Source organism: Propithecus coquereli, unplaced genomic scaffold, assembly GCF_000956105.1.
Source record: "Propithecus coquereli isolate 6110/MARCELLA unplaced genomic scaffold, Pcoq_1.0 Scaffold197, whole genome shotgun sequence".
NCBI classification, from domain to species: domain Eukaryota; kingdom Metazoa; phylum Chordata; class Mammalia; order Primates; family Indriidae; genus Propithecus; species Propithecus coquereli.
Genome location: NW_012144633.1, coordinates 2,097,055 through 2,119,762, shown reverse-complemented (window position 1 = coordinate 2,119,762; position 22,708 = coordinate 2,097,055). Strand labels below are relative to the sequence as shown.

General features: G+C 49.8%; 1 protein-coding gene across 1 annotated transcript in view; it reads right to left on the bottom strand.

Moving 5' to 3' along the window:
- Nucleotides 1–18,954, bottom strand: part of PHGDH (phosphoglycerate dehydrogenase) — a 30,201-nt gene extending 11,247 nt beyond the window's left edge. The window contains exons 1-7 of the mRNA XM_012643447.1: nt 18,646–18,954; nt 12,477–12,628; nt 10,679–10,744; nt 7,020–7,074; nt 6,821–6,919; nt 632–764; nt 8–156 (exon numbers count right to left, since the gene is read on the bottom strand). Of these exons, the coding sequence (XP_012498901.1) occupies nt 8–156; nt 632–764; nt 6,821–6,919; nt 7,020–7,074; nt 10,679–10,744; nt 12,477–12,628; nt 18,646–18,783 (792 nt within the window). The 5' untranslated portion in view covers nt 18,784–18,954. The remainder of the gene's footprint in view (nt 1–7; nt 157–631; nt 765–6,820; nt 6,920–7,019; nt 7,075–10,678; nt 10,745–12,476; nt 12,629–18,645) is intronic.
- Nucleotides 18,955–22,708: the final 3,754 nt, after the last annotated feature.

Genomic DNA, 22,708 nt, shown 5'->3' with positions numbered 1-22,708 from the left:
CACTTACTTCCGTAAACACGTCCAGCGCGGCTCCAGCACACTGGCCAGACTGCAGAGCCCGGAGCAGGGCACCTTCGTCCACAATCCCGCCTCGGGCACAGTTCACCACACGCACCCCCTTCTTGCACCGGGCAAAGGTGCTGTCGTTCAGCAAGCCTGGAAGAAAGGGAAGCCTCTGCTTGCTGGGGTGGTGCCTGGATCCCAGGCGGCCCAGAGGCCCTCTCTTCCTGCTGGACGACAGCCTCTCTGCTCTCACCTCTTTTTTCTGGCATGCTCTGGGACAGGAGTGCTGTTGTGGGTCTAGACTCAGTTTAGGAACATCCTGGAAGTTCTTGAGATATTACTGTTTGGAGTGGGTACAGGAATCGGAAAGCCCCTCAGGGGCCGTAGGAAGCACCCACAAGGGTCACAGCTTGTATGTGAGCCCAGCTCACCCAGACACTGCATTTCCGGCTGGCTCACCCCACCTCCATCTGACGCAGGGGCATCTAACAGCATCAGTGCGTTCTGCAGGACGTGGGGGCGCCTCCCCACAGCTGGTTACCGGCCTCTGCAGAAGGCCCAGACCGAGGGCCCACGGTAACTGGTCTGTGGCTCCTATGGCCAATCCACAGTGCAGGGACACACCTACCTGTCGTGGAAGGCAGCAGAGGCGTGTGCACAGTGATGAAATCACAGAGAGGCCAGATCTCCTCCAGGGGCAGCTGCTGAACTCCGAAGGAGGCCGAGACCTCTGGAGAAATGATGGGGTCATACCCTACAGTCTGGTCAGAAGCAAGAAAGAGGGAGAAAGTATCATTATTCATCATTAATAGTGTTAGTATCAATAAGAGCAACCATTTATCGAGCATAATTTAATTCTCCATTTTAATTCTCGTGACAAAACAATAAGGCTGATACTACTCTTCCGTCTGCTTTAGAGCCAAAGGAAGCAGGGCTTACTCAACATGGAGGGCACAGCCAGGGCTCAGAGGGAGGTCTGTCTGCTTCCAGACTCTGATCACGCACACGAGCAAGAGCAGCTCATGTGTGGCTGGACAGGGGAGCAGTGGCGTCTTCAGCGAGGGCAGCCAGGAAAGGGGAGAGATGGCAGATGTAGCCAGGGGGCCCCGTAGGGCCAGAAACCAGGCAGGTGCACCAAGTATTTCAATAGAGCGAGCAGAAGTGAGGCAGGAGGACGGCAGTGGAGCAGGGCAGGATCAGGAGACAGGACCTGGGTGTGCTCTAAGCCAGAAGACCTGGGCCTGCGTCCTCCCTCAGTGACTGTCAGCTGTGCGCAAAGGCACAAGTCGTCCCCCTCTGGACCTGGACTGGTGGGTGACTTTGGTCATCCCCTGCTCTAACCTTCACTCATTCAGAATTATTTGGAGGGAAATTCCTCTTAACCCTGAGAGGGCAATGTTCAGAGCCGGCTCAGGGTTAAACACAAACAGAAAGAACACCCAGCATATAATACTTTAACAGCGCTTGTCTCTGAATGGTGGGATTATTTTTCCCCTCTGTGCTTTCCTGTGCTTTCTAAGTTCTCCACCCCACCGTTCTGCAGAGCGTGCTGGCGCTGTTGGATGCCCCTGCATCAGACAGAGGGAGGCAAGCCGGCTGCAAGTGCACGGCGTCTGGGGAACAGGGCACATGTACGTGAATTATTTTCAAGACTAGAGAAATATAAAAGCTACTTTGAAACATAATGGAGAAGAGGACTTCTATTTAAAATTCAGTACTTCTAGGGAAGAAACTACAAATGGTTGTAAGGTAAAGCTTCTAGATCACATTTTTCATCTTTAGCCTTGTGGAATACAGAAGGCCAAGAGGCCCTACCCAGCCATAGGTGGGGGTTTTGGGGAAAAGATGTCCCACTCCGTGTCCTGTAAGGGCCACCGGCCCACAGCACCAAGAGGGGCTTCTTCAGACATTGCCGTCTCATCACACACAACCTGCTTATTTCCTGTGGGGAGAAGCCAGCGCCCAGGGGAGGAGGCAGGCCCCCTGCCCTTGTTTGTCTGCTGGCTCTGAGGCTGGCTGGAACAATGGCCTGTTCATCTCTAATCCAGATGTATTTTTTCTCGTGTGGTGTGGGGAGGAGGGCACAGCAACAGAGACCACAGGCTGAGCCTGACTAAGCGAGTTCGCAGAGCCCTATCGCCTGCTCCCTCTCGGCGGGCAAGAAACAGCTGGGGCTGGCAGAAAGAAGGTCCCACAGGTTTCGCCCAGCCCAGGGCCCCACGGGCAGGTGCCCGGGGCTGGGGGAGCAGATGAGCACCTTCCTCAGTGGTCAGTGAGGCACTGCCCCAGCTCCCTTCTTTCACAGAGAGAGACTAACTTATCCGCAGACAACTGCAGGGAAAGAATCTGGCTCAGAAAACCCCTCTTCTTATTCTTCATTTGAGAGAGCCAGGGCAGAGGGGAGCTGCACTCAGCTGGGGGTTGGGGCTCTTACACCAGGAGACCATGTTGGGCAGGTGGAAGGGATGACGCCAGGCCCAGAAGACGCGTCCCTGCCAGGGTGCTGCAGTCGAGGGCATCTCCTAGCTGCCGGCATGGGAGGCAGCCCTGAGAGGCTGATCACGCCGGCTCCAGGGCCCTGCTGGCTCAGCAGAGCACACGGGAGGGCAAGGAGGCCTTCCCGTTACAGGCGCTCCAATAAACCCTACGGTCACACCCCCTCTCCAGCCCATAGCCAAGTTTTCTGGCTTAGCATTAGAAATCTCTCTTTCGCCACAGTGGAATCTTAAACAGAAACCCGAATTAAAAACAGATCAATTCAAAGCCGCAGAGGGGAAGGCCCAGAGTGCTGTCACCTGCTGTCTCTCTGGGCTCCCTCCTCGCTCCCACCTGTGTCCCTAGGGCACGTTGCCAGAGCCTGAGGCCCTGAGAAGAGTGAAAATTCGTACTGCTCTGGGGCGGTAAGGATTCCAGGTACCAGACTGAGACAGGAGCTGCCTGCCCTGGACCGGACAGCTGAGCACAGTGACGAGGCTCAGGGACCATTTACTATCACGGATCATGAATGAAAACAGTGGCACTGGGCAAAGAGCACCAGACGGGAAGTCGGGAGAATGACCGGGCGGGACTCCACCACTCATATCATCTGCAGCGCATCATAGAACGTTTCTGGGCCTCGCTTTCCTCATCTGTAAACCTGGGGTAATAATATTGACCCCGCAGGTCCTCCTGAGCACAGAAACTGACACAGAAGACCTCGGCAAATGCTAGCTGGACCTGGAAGAATTGGTGACAACTGGTGCTTTGGGTTCAATGTCCAGCCCTCTGAACTAAAGTCAGATTCACCACAACACTGGCCACAAAGAAACTGTCAAGAGTTGCTGGTCTGCTCCCTCATGGAAACTCTCGATAAGACAGTACGAGGCTCGGCTCCTGACTGGATTGGGCCCGTTAACACATTCTCGGGAACACGCCAGCACGAATGAGTCGAGTCTCTAAGGTTACAACCTGCTATCCGGCAACACTATCAAGAAAAAGTTTCACAGACAGAAAAAGCATAGAGAGCGGGACCTGTATGAACACCAGTAGGCTGCGGTGACAAATGTCGCCTCCCTTGCTCTGGAAACCAGATTTCTTTTAATGCTGCCAAAAGTCACATTACCTTTTCCATCAGCCACGCCACTCTTAATCACATTGCTCTGTGGTCAACCAAAGCCCTCCTCCCCCAGAAAAGCTTTTGACAAATGCTTCTATTAATGCATCTAAAACCTGTCAAGTCGCTTTTTGGGCCTATGTGTAGGGCACTGAAATGTATTCTAGCTAAATTTCCTGTTAGGGTGACCAATCATGCTAGCCTTCCTGTGTCTTTTCAGCCCCGATTCTGCACTCTTAAGTATTAACTGCCTCTTCCCTGCTTCCTGTCATCCTCCAATGACACATCATCCAGGCTGCTGATGAGAATGGTGGACAAGGCAGAGCCCCGCACTGCTGTGTACAACCTCCCTCCAGACTGGCCCATTCTTCGCCCAGTTACTAACCCTACTAATCCCTTCAACAGCCCCAAGCTCAGGGGCTCCATCTTAACCCCAAGGGAATCATGAGTGATGTCTTGCTGAAGTCCACATTTGCAAACAATCTAAATGCCCATCACTGGGGGAATGGCCAAATACAAAGCCATTTATACACGCAGAATTACACAAAACAGTTTAAAAATACGGTAGATCTAGTTATTCCAAGACATATCTTTTTATCTTAACACCATGTACAATATTATATTCTCTGCAGGCGCAGAAGCCATCTATAGGCATGGAACTATTTGATCTATGCATTCTGTGTAAATGCATAGAAAAAGTCTGAGATGACACATGCCAAACTGATGTTAACATGAGGAGCCTGGGATTGGGACGGTAATCAAGAAGATCCTTCTCTATATCTTAATTTTAATGAGAAAGCATTCATTTATTACACTATTAAAATATCGTTTGAAATAATCAGATATACGACATCTAGGGATTTCCATGTTCTACTGTTTAATAATGGTTTCCAAAGAGAGAAGGAAGCTAGTTTGCAACAACTTGTGTTTAATAAACACTGAGCACTGTTTCCTGTCTGGATGCTTGTGAACTATCTCTTTCATAATTTATTCAAGATTGTTCCTTTCCCTTTAGAAAATCTTGCTCTCCATGAGTGCTAGAACATCGCCAGAAGTTGGGATGACACAGGTTGGTGATCTCTCTGCCCTGAGACAAAATGCATCTGGACCCAGAAAAGCGACAGGGCACAGGTCAGGGTAAGCAGCTGATCAGGGGGCCAGGCCACTTGGACCCTGCGGAATGACCAGGTCCAGGTAGCTCTGGAGGGGCTGAGCATGAGGGGGAACATTTCAAGCCACATTTCTGGGGTTATGAAGACATTAACCAGAAGCAAGACAACAGAGAGTGACCCTCCAGAGGCATCTGGACGGAAGAAACCCAAAGCGAAGGCACCAGCATCCTTAGAGCAGTGCCGGGCATGGGAATAAAGCACTCAGGCCTGTCACTGGTGATGTGCCCTGAGCCACAGATGACCACTGCAGTGCAGTGAGCAGGCTCTAGGTGTCTGTTTGAATCAAACACAGGCCTCCGAGGTGGGGGTCACTTCCTGATGTCGATACTCCAGGTCACACAAGCCCCTGTGCCCCCGGAAGCAGCCTGGGGCAGCGGCTCAGCCGAGTGGTGCTGGAGGAACAGACGAGCTTACCTATCACCTCAATTAGTCAGGATGAGGAGGGGCTTCTGTCTGGTTTAAGTCACTGCCAAAGTCTCCTTGGCAATGAATGGTCCTGAACCAGAGTAGTCTGATATGCAGCAGCACCACAGGGAATGAGATGTGGGGAAGGGGAGCCCTGGGGAAGAGGGTCCCCAGAGAAAGGGGAGCCCTGGGGAAGGCGAGCCATGGGGAAGGGAGCCACAGAGAGGGAGAGTGGGAGCTATGGAATGGCCACCGGCCTGGAGCCTGCCTTCGAGTTGCCGCTTCATCAACGAAACGCTTACCAGTTTGGCTACTTGTGCTCTTAGTTTCACTTAACCCTGAGCCCTGCTTTTAGAAGATGAGAATTCTCCATGGGCTAAGCCATGACTTTGATCCCTTACGAAAGAAGAAGGAGGAGAAAGTGCTCTCTGTGGCTTACGGCATCCCTCTACTCCTGCACAGAGGGCAAGGCTGTGGCTTGTTTTCAAAGGGCTCCCGCTGGGCCACACACTGCTCTCAGGGATCCAGAAGAATATAGCTGGCAGCCCCCCGTCCCCCACCCAGCACTGAGGTTTAGGAAAGACATCTGACTCACTTACGTAACTGAGGTGGGGAGTAGGGGCAGGAGGAAGAGGAAGATGTTCAATGTGTACAACAGGACGCCCACCCAGGCTCTCACTACCATCCATTTGCTAGGAGGCCCTGGGCTTACGAATTCTGGATGGAGGTTCCTTCATAAGGTTCCTTCTTCATAAGGTTCCTTCTAACTCTAAGCAGGTAGGAGGCATGGAGAGGAAGAGAAAATTTCATAGCAGCTGTATGTAAATTTTTCTAGACCTGAGATGATCTGATTGTCAAACTATTTTCCTCAATGTTTACCTAAAGCCTTCCCGGCTGCAGTTTGAGCCCATAATCCCTGTAATTCCCTCAACAGCCACAGTGAACATAGAGATGTCAGATGCCCGCTAGCCTCTCCTTAGCTGCCTCATCTCTCTGGCCTATCTGGGCAGCTCTGCCTCGCCTGTTTGCAAGATTTCCTGGATTGGCCCGAGGGGGTGGCATTGCTATTGATAGCAACCCTCCCTCAGCCAGAAGCCTACTGAGCTCCCACAGCAGCAAAAGGCAGTGGTCAGGCATGGTTTCTGAGACACACGTTGAGGTATGTCGGCCACTGTGGCTCTACAATCACGTCACGGTGTATATACAAGCACCTTTAAGTCTTTTCTGGAATATGGAGGGAAACTAAAGGATGGACAGGCAATTGCTCTGTTGTAAAGCTATAAATTTGCTCTTGTTTTCTTAATTATCACAAGACAGCAGACACAGCAAAACCAGGAAGCCCTCACAGCAAGAGAGGAAAGGAGGGGCAGGACACAGAACCCTGCCTGGTCTCTGGGACTAAGGGCTGTCACTCACTCTAGAGCTGGAGGACAGGAGCTCCACCAAGTTCTCCTAGCTTTGGAGTTCAAATGTCCACATCAGCAGGCCAACATTCTCTCTCTCCCTGGCTTCACCATCTGTTTAGTCAGGGGCTCTAATGGATGGTCAAACCTCCTAGAACAAAGCCTTTGGTTTCTCCTAAGCCAAGCTGCCTCTTCCAAAATTGCTCCAGAGAGTCCCACGTCAAAGGGGTGCAGCGATCTCTTACCTTCATCCCAAAGGACTGCATCCGGGTAGCCACCTCTCTCCCAATCCTGCCCAGGCCAAGAATTCCCAGTGTCTTTCCATTCAGCTCTGTTCCCATGAACTGTAACCAAATAGGCAAAAGGCAAAGAAGTTGAAGTCAGCACTGCGAGTGGACCTTGGAGCCTGAGCGCAGAAGGGGTGGGGCAAGGCCAGCTGCTCACCTTCTTCCGCTCCCACTTGCCATCCTTCATCGAAGCCGTCGCCTGGGGAATCTGCCTGCAAGCACAGACACAGGTTCAGCAGGCCCACTCAGACGCCGCCAGCAAAGGAAGTTAGGTGCGATATCAGGCCTGCACAGCCACCACCCACGACGGTCACTGCCCCAGGAACCAGGCTCAGACTGGGTCTGGCGGTCCAGGTTCAGAAACACCAAGCGGGTAAAGGAGGGTATGAGAGGGAAACCTTGGGCAAGACCTGACTTGGGAAGCCTGGGATTCTGTCTCCAGCCAGGTGTCTGGGAAGTTCTGATTCCACCGTGGCCACTGAGGTCCCAATCAGAGTGACTCTAGGAGTTCTCTCCTCCAGGCAGTCGTCAGTCCTCCAGGTTTGCAGGGATAACTGAGTGGGCTGTTGGGTGATTCTGGTGACATCAAGTGCTCCAGCAGTTCAAGGAATTATTTTGATCTTCCTGTCTCACCCAGCACCACAACTTACAATGTCTTCCATCTAATTACTCATTCTTCCTTGAGAGTTTCTTAAGCCACAAGGCTCTTACTCTAGTCTGGGGTGGGTGGGTGCCACAGTCCAGACACTTCCCTTCTGTCCTGAATGCCCGGTCCCAACACTTCTAACATCCTGGCCCACTGCCTTCCTGGCCCACCACCAAACACACACACACACACACACATACACACACACACACTCACACTCACACTCACACACACACACACACACACACACACATACACACACACACTCACACTCACACACTCACACTCACACACACACACACACACACACACACACACACACACACACACACACACACACAGAGCCTATGGTTCATACAGAGGTCTGAGTCTCCATGTGCGTTTTCTGGAGCGGACAGAGAAAGTGGCAATTAGGGCAAAGTTAGGGTAAGATATATCATGTGGGACATGGGTCAGCAAGGCATCTCTGGGGGCAAAAAAGGGAGGGATGAGAAACATTGTTTAAGGACGACCCTCTCTACTCTAGATATTGCACAAGAAATGTTCAGACACATATTAGCTCATCTAATGTTCACAACTGCGTGGAAGGCGGCACCAGCACTAAACAATTTGCTGCCATCATCCAGCCGGAAGCACCTGAATAGGTTAAAAGCCAGGAGAGGCATCCCTGCCACAGTCAGCTTCCTAAGTACTGAAATGCAGGCCTTCCTGCCAGCCAGAAGTTCAGTATGTGAGTGTGACGGTGTATGCGTGTAAGAAGAGAGATTCCAAACCCTGTTCCTGTACCTTCACTTGACTGACTGCTAATGAGCAAACATTCTTTCGTGTCTGCACATCGCCAGGAGACAGATTTCCATCCGAGGGTAATGCTGAGCGTGGAATGTGTCCCCTACATCACAGAGCCCCGTGCTCTTATGGTAAACTCAAGGGGGCTCAAGTGATGGGCCTCCTGGGGAACGAGCTCCACCTCACTGCTCTGGGCCAACAGGCCTCGGGAGAGGGGCCTCGTTCCAGGAATGTAATAAGGGCAGTGACGTGCCTCGAGGATCTGCTGGCTTCTGAGGAAAGCCAGCTTGATAAAATGCCCTGGACCTAGTGAGACGGGGCCTGCCTGCCTCTCTGTCGCATCCTGTTCTCTGCCCACCTGACTCCACAGTGCTGAGCGACGTGCGTGCGACATCACAGAGCACAGGAAATCCCCAAGCCCCCCCTTCGCTGCTGTACCCAGCTGGTCACGGAGCCTCCATAGGTCTCAATACTTCCAACACTTTGGGGTCCTCACCAGGCCAGACTGGGGAGGGCCACGATGCGGGCAAGGGGTCTCCTGAGAGTTAAATGTAGCTGGCCTGACCTACACGAGGAGGAGAAGGTGAAGCAGGCAAAAATGGTGACCCCTGCATTTGTTGCACTCTCCCTTTCCCCCGACCTCAGGAGCTCCTGCCGTCTGCTCAAGGTCCCCACCGTGAGGCCCCGTTGGGCCTGCTCTGCACCTGCACTGCCCAGCGCGACAGTGTGCAGCACCCCTTCCCTCCTCTGCTTCCCTGCTACGAAAGCGCCTGATGACACCAACACGTAACAGCTTACAGGGCAAAAAAGGCACTGGTGATGGCTTCTCAACAGGGCGTGTATTCCTGAGTTCTCATGCATATTTGAGGAGTGAGCTCATGGACACGAGTGGTTGAGAACAGAAAGCTGCCTTTAAATCACAGCACTTCACCTGTTCCTTTAAATAAAGCCGGCCCTGGACTAGCAGGCTCCCAATCCCTTCCTTCCACCTCCAGAAAAAAAAGTGAGGTCCTTACTCAGATAGGAAGCTGCACTGAGATCCCTTCCCACTCAATAAAATCAAATCACTGAATTTAACAGCTCAGGTGAAACCAGAACACCAGGTTTCTGTACTTCCCCAGAGGGAGATATACTCAGCCGAGATGGTCTGGGAGATCCAGTTGGCCGGCTCGGGTCCCCTAACCCTGACCCGAACCCTAACCCTAACCCTAACCCTTCTGCTGTGTAAGCTGCCCTGTGTCTCCTTTTCCCCACCGTCCCCCTTCCCTGACCAGTGAAGATCCGCGCATATCTGGGATCTTAGGTAGAAAGCTTGAGGAGGAGTTAGAGCAAAGGTTAACTCCCCAGATCCTCCCCCAGCAGGAGGGAAAGCAGGTCTTGAGATGGGAAAAAGGTTATTTCTTGGTCTAAGAAGGTTTCAGGCCTGAATGAAGTAAAGAGACCTCACTGCTTAAACCCACTGGTTTAAGTTTCCAAGGATCTTTGAAGGGACCTAGAACAGCTTCCTCCCCTGTTTATTGGGAAGGTCACCCTTCCCACCGACCACAGAAATGCTCGAACTGCCTGTTCAACAGAAGCGCTCAATGCAATCAGTTTTGCCAAATTACCACCTAACACAATAAGACTTGTGCATATTATGCACCAAATCCATTTGGTTTCCAGGCTGTCCCCTCTACTCGAGAGGCCCATAGCCCCCAGAACTCCTGCTGGAAGAGCAAGAGATTTGACCATTTGCATTCTATTGTGTTATGGAGCCACAGGTAGACACAGGGATCCCGAAACAGGTTTTTATTCCATTCTGTTACAATACAGGTTTGTAACGACAGTGACAGAGGTAAGCCCTGGGGGCAGAGGAATCAGTGAGGAACACAGCCCAGCTGGGGAAGCCAGAGAGAGAATCTTGGATGACGAATAGACACCTGAGCTTAATCTTGAAAAATAAGTAGAGAATACTAGACAAAGGTAATGGAGAAGGATGCTCCAGGCAGCAGGGTACGGAGAGTGTTTGCAAAGGTTAGAGGCTAGAGAAGGAACAGTGTCTGTGCGTGGAGTGGAAAATGACTGAGGAGAAACAGAAGAAAAATCACGCCACGCAGGCACTTACTTTCCCAGTGAGCCTGCTCCTGGGTAACAAGCAACGGCCATATCTACTGCCCTCCCCGTATGCAGTCACTGGATGCCTGAGAAGCCTCGCCACCTAGGCTTCATGTACTAGGGAACCTGTGTAATGAACGTTGAGAACAGGACTGATGGCCTTGAAGGTTCTCAGTAGTCCACATGTCACCAGGCTGAAATGTTTCTAAGTTTCTCTGAATCAGTTTGCTGGGCAAGGGGTAAGAATCGGCACACCAGAGATTGGCTCTGCTGAGAAGTCAGGGACTTACCTGGCCAGGCACATGATCATCCCACAGGTGAGCTCCGCGGCACTGAGGCTGTTCCCATTGGGGGTGCTAAAGATGGAAGAAAAGAGGTGACATCAGTGGGCCAAGACCCAGTATTCCCACTCCCACCGCAAGAGAAAGCCTTGAGTGAGGCTGTGATCTCTCTCCTGCACATGAGCTTACCAGTTCTTAGTACAAATCCCCAAGCCCATGCTGTCATCCTGGATTCTCTCACATACTCCTGCCCCACGCCCAGGCCTGGAAGGAGAGCCCCTGGCCCTGGCTTTATGCTTCCTTGCAGAGGGACCTCCATTAGAGAAACACACCTGGCCTCTCTACCCAAACTCACTCGCTCCTCCCGAGGCAGAGGAGAAATGTCTCATGTGATCTGGAGATTTGTGTGTGGCTCAGCGCTTTCCTCTCTGCTCTCATCTCAGGATCTACCTGCCCACAGACAGCACAAATTCCCTGCCGCTCCACGCCATCGATCTTACCCAAGCTGAGCCCGTGATGACTGAGCAAGCGTCTTGAGTTTGGAGCTCGGCCCACTGCCCACAGACCTTCATCAAGTTACCCAGCATGGCTTTTATTAGTAACAAAGCTAATATTTTCATCTCCGCCTGTTTGACCTCTCCTCCTATCTCTCAACAAGTTCTGAACTAAGGAAAGCCTCCTCACACCCTAACACACGGGCAATGCAGACTGCCCATTTTATAGAAAGGAGAATGAGGTGGCAATTCACAAAACTGTTTTTCTTTTCTCAAAGGTCTTTTTATGTTTTTTAAAGAATTTAACCTACATGTTCACCTTCCTTCTTCCCCTACTGGGTCTGTCTTTTCATCTCTAGAATTGAAGATTATAAGGAGAAAAAGTCAAGAGATGCTGTATAAGATAAAAGGACTCTCAGAGACTGTCTTTCTGCAAAGCCACCTGGCTTCCCATTGTCCCCCAGTGACCAGGCTGCATAGGGGAGGGGGCAGAGGTGTGGAGGCTGGGGGCTGGCTGCTTTGGGTCCAGGGCAAGAATGTGGGATGGGTTATCGTTTAACATTTCTGCTGTCCGATATTGACCTCAGTCAGGTGACCTGTCAATTAACCCCTACCCTCCAGGGGGAAGTGCAAGGGAGAGTTAGACAGCGGGGTGGGGTGGGGGGAGTCTTGAGGACAGTGAGGTCCCCCAGGGAAAAGGCTGAGGACACAGAAGAGGTCTGGGGATGGCCTTGCCACGCCATTTGAGTGCCAGAAAAGGTACAGCACAGCACAGGCACGCTGACAATGACCTCTGTCCCTGGCTTCTGCAAAAACAGCTCTAAAGGAGACCCTTCTCCTTTTGGCCCTGGAACACTCAAAGAGAAACTGAGGTCTCAGCTCCAGAAGGGTGCAGGGAAATGAGGAAGAGGACGAGGAAGAATGTAAAGTCACTAGTCTACTAGCAAAGGTTGTACATCTGTAAACAGCTAAAAAAAAAATCTTCCAGGAACAGAACAATGGAGGCCAAGGGAACAGAGCTTAGGCAGAGAATGCAGATAAATTCACTAACGTGCTTCTGACTCCCGAGCCAGGCTGCAGAGGTGCAAGCACTGCATGTGGGGTGGGTTTGTGAAACGTGTTGAGATTACTCAGAGGGCCTCCATTTCAAAAGCCTTGGGAACCACTAGGCTGTCAGTGTTGCCCACCTGTCTGGACCCAGGCCCTAGACAAGGCCCCCTCCTGGAAGCCCTTCTAACTGATTCTGCTTTCTCTACTGTGAGATTCCCTGCCCCTTCCTGGTTAGTCTCCACACCTGCCCCTCCAAGACTTACTTCATGACCAGGACGCCCTTCCTTGTCGCGGCCTCCAGATCCACATTGTCCACGCCTGTGCCAGCCCTGCCCACCACCTGGAGCTTCTCAGCCGCGTTGATGACATCAGCGGTCACTTTGGTGGCTGAGCGCACGATAAGGCCTTCGCAATCCTGAGGCAGAAGAAACATTTGGGTCCACCAAGTCGTTCTGTGAGACTTCCTAAAACCTCAGGCACATCATTGCTTATACTTGAGTAAGAGGTGTGCTCCCAGAGCCATGGGAAGTCATTGATGATGGATGCTCATAGACATCTCCGGCATCCTCAGCACAGACTGCAGGGAAGGGTGGACTAGGACTCATGCCGATTTTCATTTCGAGGGGAGGAGACTGCAGCTCTATCATACCAAGTATGTTCCCTGGCATTTTCCCAAGCATTTTCCCTCAACAAGAGGCAGCATCAGACTCTGGGCGCCCAGCGCATCTCTCTAGACAGCACCACAATACCTGCAGCCTGGGCAGTGCCCAGGGCCAGCCCATCCTGGATGAACACTTGGCATGTCCATCAGACGCACGATGAAGTCAAGGACCATTTCCTACTCCTTTCTGCACACCCTATCATTCCGGCACACTGCTGTGCTCAAACACAGCAGTGTTCTTTGTTTCTCTGAAAGAAACAAAGGCAACGTCATGTGTATTCACATCTGAAAGGCCGGCCATCAGTCAAGCCTGGGTTCAAATCCAAGCACCATCCCTTACCAGCTATGAATCTGAGCTTCGGCCTCCTTAAGTGTGTGAGCAGGAAATGAGCTAGGACAGGTATAGCACCTGGTACAATACCTGGCCGTGCTTAATGAACATCATTTCCTCCATGAGACGCTCGCTGAGCTACTGACAGGCAGGGGGGATCTGACTCCACTTTGTAAGTCCCTGCGCCCCACACACAGAAGGCACTCAATAATTGGTTGGGTGAATGACTAAATGAAGTGAATGAAACAATGGTTGAATGAAAAACATTTCCCAAAGTTGAGACCAAAGTAAGGGGGGGGGGTGGGCAGGGCAACCAGAGCCATTAAACTCATCTGCAGATGCTCAGAGACCTAGGCAATATTAGATTAAAATATATATATGCAAAAAATAAGACACTCAATTCATTGTTGCCACTATACTTGGGCTAAGTTAGACCCTAAGACAGTCTTCCTCAGACTCACCCAGATCCCTGGGGTATCTGGTATCTTCCCAGAATAAGGATGTTCTTGCCCAAACACTAAATGAGAAACCCCAAGAAATGGAGCAGGTGTACAAGTCCACCCTCTGTCCCAAACTGGCTGTCCCAAGTTGGTGAGAAAACAGTAAGCATAGTTGCAAAAGCACCAAGCCAGGAATCAGGAAGCCAGGGTTCTAGTCCTGGGTCCGCCAATGACGGGGTAGGTCACCGTGGCAGGTCACTTCACTCCAAGGAGAAGAGGCATAATTATCCCCATTTTCCAGATGAAGAAACAGAGGTTTTGAGAGGTAATCTGCCCAAGGTTGCTCTTATAGGTCAAAAACTAGCCCCAAGAACTGGAAAGTCATTGCCATTGCCAAATCTGAGGCTGTAACCAAGGAAGAGCTGGTGGGCCTGCCAAGATGTCAAAATGATAAGGCCAGAGCCAAGGCGACAGCCAGCTGGGTGCAGAAACCAAACTGTAAAATCTCTTAGAGGGATTTACTAGTCATAATAGCTACCATTTTTTGAGCAAGTACTTTATGTCAGGCACTGTGCTTCACAACAATCCTGAGAAAGATATTATAAATATCTCCACATTACAGAGAAGTAAGCTGGTATGTAAAGAATTTAGCTATGTGACCTTGCTGAGGTCACATAGCTAGGATATGGCAGAAGCTGGAATCAAGTCCAAGACTCTTAAGTGCCAAAGTCCAAGTTCTCAACTACCTCCCAAACACAGCATTTAACCACAGCTAAACCTAGAGAGACAGACTCCAGAAATCACGTGGCTTCTCCAAGATGGCATCTAGGGTCCCTAACAAACGTGCCCCGATCATCTGGTAACCTGCTCCTTCCAGCCAGCCTGCCCATTGGGGGACAGTAGAAACAGGCACAAATGCCTCTAACTAGAAGAGCAACTTGCCTTTAGGTTATAGGTAAGCTCATGGTTAGTAATAAAACACTCCCACTGATTAAATGAATTCGGTGATTTGAGAGGCTCATGGAAACCTACCCGCACCAGCTCCCATCCTCACACCTACCGTCCTTCCCCAAGTAATGGAAACACTCCGTGTGCCTGAAAATCCCCCATCAGAAATAAGAAAATTGATAATATTCAGTGTTGGTGAGTGTGGAGGGGAACAGAAGTGTATACTGCACAACTGTTTTGGAGGGCAGCTGGGCAGTGTATGAGCACATTTTTAGCATGCATATCTTTGCAACCAGTAAGGACACCTTAGGTAATGGGTAACACACTGAGGAAATAAACCCCCTTTGAAGTGGTCAATCCAGGACCAAGGGTCAAAGTTCAACTGATAAGGGGGGAGGGAGCAAGTGAAGCAGGGACCACCCAGAGTCATATCTTATCACCCTGCCTCTCTAGTATCAAGTTCCAGGGCCCACATCTCAGGCCCCAATCATTCCTTTGGACCCTTCAGTGCTCTCTCCAAAACGGCCGCCATGCTTCCCAAACCTTGCCAATCTGCCCCCAGAGGAAACACAAGCTCTAGGGAGGCAGACACCCCAGCAGTCCACCCCTCCTGGCAGCCACTGAGAACACAGAAACAGCACTGTTTTTCTTTATAATGATCAGTCTCTCTGGATGGGTCTCCCTTTCAGAGATATACCCTGTAGTCTCCACTTTTCCCTCGAACCAGCCTTCTTTGATGCCAGGGAATCTAAGAATCTCCAATCAGGCTGGTACAGACATGTGTCAAAGCTCACCTGTCCCCAGGGTGGAATCTGCCTTTGGAGACTCCCATTCAGGAGACCCTGACCCCCACATTAGAGCCGAGTTTCCACACTGGTTAGAGTTAACTGGCTTCCACAGCCTGTTAGAACCTCAACCACCTGCCCTATCCAGTCATCCAATCAGCACATATTTACTGACAGCCAACCCCTCTCCCGCTGAGCCCTCTAACCCCTGCACTCCAAGGCCCCTCCCACCTCAGGCCATAAATCTCCTTCCAAAGACTTTGCTCCCTGCCAGCTCTCTCCTCTACTTCTGCAAACTATCAAAAACCCACATCTGCTCACATCCTCAGTGCAGTTGGCGATTAGAACTTTCTTCTCCAGGACCCTGAGGTCCTCCCATCTTTTTGGCACTTCCTGGCTGAGAATGCAAGTCTCAACATTCTGCAGTTTACTGCTCTTTGCATGTGGTTTCTGTATCCCGCTGCGGCTGGAACGGGCACTTCCCGCACTTCCTGCACATCGTCCTCCCCGTTCCCTCTGCCCTTAGCTGCCTTTCGGCTGGAAAACTGCTTGACTGAAGCCAGTTCCAGACAAACTATGCTAACTCAGCAGTGGAAACCCATTCTTGTTCCTCAAGTTCACACAAGCTTTCTTTCCCAAGAGGACAGACTTGGCCTTAGGGGTAATTCTAGCATTGCTCCTGCCTCTGTCTTAAATCACAAGCAGTCACTGAAATGCTCCAAATCATATTCCCCAGCTATAGAGAAGGCAGGTATACCGTATTCCTGATCAACCAGGTGGCTATTTAACTTTTATAAACTAGACCCTGTGTAAAAGCTGGGAACTTGTTATTTTAAAAGAGCCTTTGAAAAGATGAACTCTTGCATGGAAAGATTTATTCCCTTCTTAATCTTTCTTAAAATTCTGAGATATAAAGATATAACTGTGTTTCAGTAAGTTAAATGCATTACTATTGTTCAATTTAGTGGTCCTGACCAGCACTGTTATTTAACCAAACAGAAGAAAATATCAGAATGCATCAGATGTAGTATCACTTCATAAAATCTGTGTGTATGTTATGTGTATACACTATACGTATGAGTATAGTGAGTTATGATATAAAAGGAATTTCTTATTGTGGATCATGGTCAAAGTTGAAAAGCCACTGAAGCATGGTAAGATTAAATAAATGTTTTTCTGTATATTAGGTTTAAGAAGTGAGCTCCAAACAGGGTGCTTTACTATTCTAAGCCGGTGTTTTCCAAATGTTTTTGACTGAGACCCGCAAAAAGAAATATGTCTTTAAATTGTGATTTTATACCCCCCATGCACACACATAATTGAAACAAAGTCCGTGAAACAATACTTATAGCCTTACTATCTGTATTGCTCTCCGATATTTTCTACTTGGTTCTTTGAAATGCTGATCATGACCCATGAAACCCAGCTGTGACTTGCTTCAAGTCTGAAAAGCACCACCGAGGGGGAAGGGAGGAATAATTATACTTCCTGACTGGGAAGCGAGAGAGCAAATGTGGGAACCAAGGAATGGTGCTAAAGCGTCTTCAGCATTAAAAAGATTTAAATGGGGGAGGGCAGGAGACGCTATGCCAGATAACTCTACATGCAGAATAAAAAGGCAGAGTGTGCAAATGAGGACCTTTCAGCGGGCTGCCCGGGGAGACTCATTGGTATTCTGAACCAAATGGTTTACAAAGACAGGCACGAAAGCTGAGCCCTCCCAAACAGTCCAATGAAGCCCAGCAGTCCAGTTAGCCAACAAACACCCCCCTCTCTCCTGCCAAGGGTTTTAAGTGCCTTTAAAAAGTTCTCCAAGTTTCAGCACCAACTCCCAGCACCCACCCAGCCAATTCCTGACTTCATGGAACCCATGACTGGTGAGGCCTCCCATTCTTGTCAATTCTTCCCTGGCCCCTTCAGGTCCCTGCCCCTTCATTGGGGCATAAGATTTCTAATTTCCATTAGAGAGCTGCAAAGCCCCTAATTGAGGCCACTCTTCCCCATCTGGTGCTTTGGTGGAGTCTGAGGGTCTGAAGCTGGTCTAGAGGCCACGCCCCTGCCTTCGTGGTCATTGCCCAGAGCTATTGCTACCTTCACACAGGAAAGGAGGTGACGAGTGTGAAGAGGCTCTCCTCTCTCCGCCTTTCCAGCAGGGGATCAGGCAGCTGGACGGTCTAATTCCGCTGTCAGCTGGATGGTCACAACGGTTCAGTTGCCTCCGTGTGTCCTCCATGCTCCCTAACTAGCCTGCAGGCTTCTCAAACGCACTGTGCAGCTGTGGGGAGAATACCTCCGAAGGGGTGAGGAAGAGGCTCTGGGCAGCTGGGTGGATCATAAGAGGTAGGAAGTGCAGGCACTGGAGTGGAGAGTTCACAAAATAAATGTACTGGCCAAGGCCACCAAACCTCGCAGAACCTTTTCAAACAAGGTAAAGATTTGAAATAGATTTAACCAATCATATATCACAACAAATGGAGATATGTTCCTAAGATTTACTAAGACTATAAATTTCCTTGGGGGGTGAAGGCGTGTTGGGATCAGATTCTACTCCAGTATGAAGCCAAAGGTAAGGCCATCGGCCCAGGGCCCGCATGGAGGCTAAGCCTGGACCGTGGGTCCCCCGCCCACCCCCATTTCCTCCAAGGGCTCCCGGAGGCCGAGGGGCGGTGAAAGCTCGCTGCAGTCTTGCATCAGACGAGAGGCGGGTACGCATTTGCCGCCCCAGGAGGGCCTTCCCCAGCAGCGCCCCAGCAGCCACGAGACTGGCTGGGACTGCGCCGGCGCCCTCCAGGGGAGGCTGGAATCCGCTGGGCGGGCCAGGACTTGGTTCGGGAAGAGTCGTCGGTCCCCGGGTTCTGGGTGGAGAGGCCACTTTGGTGCCCCTCCTCCGATGCCCTCGCGCGTGGGGGAGGTGGAGGGAGGCGGCACCCGGCTGCCTGGGCCGCTGCGCACGAAGGCGCCCGGAGCCGCGCTGGCATCCCGCGAGCAGCCTGCAGGACCAGTTGGAGCAGCCTGCACTTTTCAGTGCTCGCGGGAGGCAAGCCAACGCGAAACACGCGGTTGCAAATCGCACGGAAAAGTTTGCATCCTGCAGCTCGCCGCTGTTCGTTTCTTCCTCCTCCCCTTCCCCTCGCTATCCCCCAATCTCTGGAGGCCCCGGAACTGACTGACACGGGGACAGGGGAGGGGGCGTGCTGGCCCGAGCGCAGCCAGCTGGTTTTGGCGGAGGTTGCTCTGAAGACCTCGCTTTTCTCCCGCTCGCCTTACCTGCAGCTCGGCTATCAGCTCCTCTTTGCTCAGGTTCTGCTTCTCCACTACCTGCAGCCCTCCATCTTGCAGGATCTTGCGGCAGCAAGGGTCCAGGCTGTCACTTATGAGCACTTTCCGCAGATTTGCAAAGGCCATTGCTGGGGTCAGTCTCGGAATCGGCCGCTGTCCGTGGGCACAAGCACCCAAGCTGAGAAGCTGCAGTTCGAGCTGGCGGGCTAGTGTAACTGGGCAGGATTCTCGAACTCCCGCTCCCCCTTTCTTTACCTCCCCCTCGGGCTCCTACCGGCTCCTTTTGATTGGACAGAAAGGCTCAAACTCTCCGTGACTCCGCCTTCTCCTCGAGGTTCCGAGCCTTCCAGATCCCCGCCCACTTTATTATCCTCCCGCGACGAATTTCTCAATCTCGGCCAAAGCTCTTACCTACACCTAGTGAGCATATACAAGCACAATTTACGCTGACTAGCTGATTCATATCCGAAATAAACGGAGAAATGCACGTTCTCACCGTAAGAGAAATAAATGTCACCTTTACATCTTTCCTTCCAAGGATTATTCATTAATTCCTTATCAAGAATTTCTTGAGCAAGGCACTGTGCAGACGTTGAAGGGAGATCTAACATCAAAAAGATATATCCTCTTCCCTCTGGTAGCCTAATATGCGAGACTACCGAACACACAGACATAAAAAGTTGAGTAGTTAAAAGCAACACGAAACTATTTCTGAGATGTCACAAAGCTGTGATTAATTTCACATGAATGATGCCATGAGAATTACGAGTTTAAAAGAGAGCGAGGACCTGGTGCATTTTAGAAAGCCAGACTTTGTGTTCAAGTTATGTATTCTCCTTTCTCTCCACTTCCTCTTTTGTGAAAAAGAAGAAAAAGAAAATGAGGTTTCAGTCTTTCTTAATTTACATACTGACCCAGAAGGCACGTCCCAGCTCTTAAATCCTTTATGTTTAAACCCCACAACAAACTTGCTATTCCATGCCCCATTCAACAGAAATATTGGAAAAGTCACTTTGGAATTAAAGTCACCTACGGTCAGAAACAGAATCAGAGATGCTCATATTTGAATTAGAATTCAGCTTAATGGACCTATCCAACCAGTTAACCATGGCATGCCATGCGTTGTCCTGAGATATTCACGAAACTCAAATGATAGATCCTACAGAACTATGCAATATCGATCCTCTAAAGTAATGAAAATTCTGGACTGATAATTCCTAGGCACAAATCAGATTTTAGACCAAATGCTCCCAATGGGAAAGAAGATAATTTTTCTAGCCCGTTTACTTGTTTGGATGATTTGTTGTTCCCACATTTCAGGACTCACAAATATTTCATTTCTTTGCCTCCCAGGAGATGCCCAGAAGTCCTCATGGGTCTTGGGGACAGACAGCTGTCCCAGGAGGGATCAGGGAAGCATCCATTTTTGTTATCACTTTCCTTCAACTTTTCCAGGGCTCACTGCTTGCTTCCTTTCAGTGTAGAATCTAAACGCTGCTACCTCTAACTTAGAATCCCACCCCTTAACACCAAGTCAAACTTTTAGGATACTGTCTGAGCCCACAACTCAAAGGGCCTTCCAAGCCTGATCACTTGGCATTGGGCATTATTTTCTTTATTTATTATTTATGCCCCACCTACTTGCAAAACAGATCCAAGATAGACAATGAAAGACACTTCTAAACCCATTTAGAAAACAGTTAACAGGTAAGAGTCAATTTCCAGGTGAAAAGGAGGGTATGTGGTAATTGTTATTACTATAAGTAAGTCAGAAATGTTCCCTCCCTCTTTTAAATTTCTATAGCATTGTCTTCAGGTTATCTCACGGTGCCTCCTAGAATACATTGTCAACATTTCGTGTCTTATTCCCCATGAATGGTCATTTCATTATGATCAGAGACACGTGTTTATATCCCCCAGTAGTGCTTAGTACAATGCTTTCCACATTGTAGAGGTTCAAAGAGCTTTTATTCAAAAATTAATTTATCATGTACCTACTATGTGCTAGGTACTGTGCCTTAACACTGGAGATATGTTGATGCATAAGACACAACCTCTTTTGTCAGAAAAAAAGAAAAACAACATTTAAAGTATAGTTTAAGAATTATAAATAGAGATTTATAATTGCTTTGAGTGCTTTGAGAACCACCTGCTGTGGGTTCCAGGAAGGCTTCCAAGCAAGGTTGCCTTTCAGCCAACTTCTTGAAACTCATTCAAGGCAACCACTCTGAGAAGCCCAGGGTTCATAACCTGCCTTCGAGCTGCTCGTGGTTAACTGCGTGATCTTGAGAGCTGAATAGGAATTAGTCAGACAGGGAAGAAATGACCTGCACAATAGCTTACAGATGTGAGGAACTCTAAGGTGTTTATGGCTCCGCCACCATGGCTGTGGGGGATGCCAGCAGGGGACCAGGAAGTAAGACTGCAGAGGGGCTGGGGCTGCTCAAGAAGGGCCTTGCCCAGAGAAGGAGTTTAAACGTGACCCTAAAGGTAGTACAGAGGAGCCAAGTGATTTTTTTAGAAGTGATACGATTACATGTGTCGGCTGAGCTGAGCCCTGACATTGCTAGTGTAGATGATGTCCCTCACCACCGTACCCCAGAATCTCCAACATCAATGGCACGTTCAGAGTTTTTCTCTTATAATTGAAGGCTGAAGCTGGGGAAATTTCTCCCTTTCCCTGCGTTATTGCCTCCATCCACAAAACAGGAACTTTGGCCCTCTTGGACGTATTAGGAAAACAGTTTTGCCCTTTTCCTCAGACACCTCCTTCTTTTACCTCCTCTGGCCCCAGCCCCTTGGGAAGAGAGAAATTCTTCTGATCAGTGAAGTTTGGGGAAACGTTCCTGGTGCATGCCCAGGCCAGCCCGTCTTGGCTCTCTCTTTTGGAGCTGGAAGCACTCTCCCGCTTCCTGTGTGTAGTGAGCCCATCAGGGCAGGCCCTACCCCATGCACCTGAGGTTGCGGGAGGTCCAGCTGTCCAACTGCTCTGCCTGTAGCCATAAGGATAAGGTTAATGGCCTAGTGGGGGACGGTGAGTGGGGAGTAGGAACCCTATTTTTCTACTTGGCATTATGAGAAATAAAGCAGATATTTTAAGAGGTAGAAAATGAATTGTCATCCACAAAACAGGCATATCTGGATTTGCATTCCAGCTTTTCAAATTATTAACAATGTGACAAATGACATTGTCTCTCTAAGACTTAGTTTTCTTCTCTGTGATATGGAACTAACTAACAGTATAATAGTGCTTACTTCCCCCAGTTGTGAGGATTAAATAAGGCAAAGCACACAAATGAGTGCAATCTGTAGTGCTTGACTTTCATTCACCCATCCATTCAGCCAAAAAACGTATATTTAGGGAGACCCTGTAATGTGCCAGGCACTGCCAAGGGCACTAGGGATGAAGCTTGGATTAAGACAATCTCTGCTCTCATAGAGCTTATATTCTGTTTGGGGACAGAAAATAAATAAATAAATGGAAAATTGAGCAAAATAATCTCAGGGCATGATAAGTATGATGAAGAATATAGAACCAGACAATGTAATAGAAAGGATGGGAAGAGAGGTGTTTTTTTCAGAATTTATGATCAGGGAAGGCCTTCCTGAGAAGATGGTGTTTGGGTTGAGATTGAAGGAAGAAGAAGCTGGCTATGCAAAGAATTAAGGAAAGAAAATTCTAGGCAGAGGGAAAAGCAGAACAAATATGGCACATTCAAGAAATCTGCCCACAAATATTTCTGTAGCATTTACTATCTACCAGGCACAATGCCAGGTGCTGATGTAATAAACCTGAACAGGTCACATGTAGTCCCCGCCCCAGGGGAACCTGCAGTCTGGCGTGTGTGCTGTGTGTCAGCATTACACAGTTAGGGGGCCTCTGAGGAGGTAGCACTTAGGCAGAGATCTGAAGGTGGAGAAGGAGCCCATGAAGGACATTTGGAGGAAAGAGAATAGTAAGAACAAAGTCCTTTGAGTAGCAAAGAGTGTGGATTTTTTCTAGGAACTGACAAAAGGTCAGAACAGCTACAAGATAGAGAACAAGAGGGGA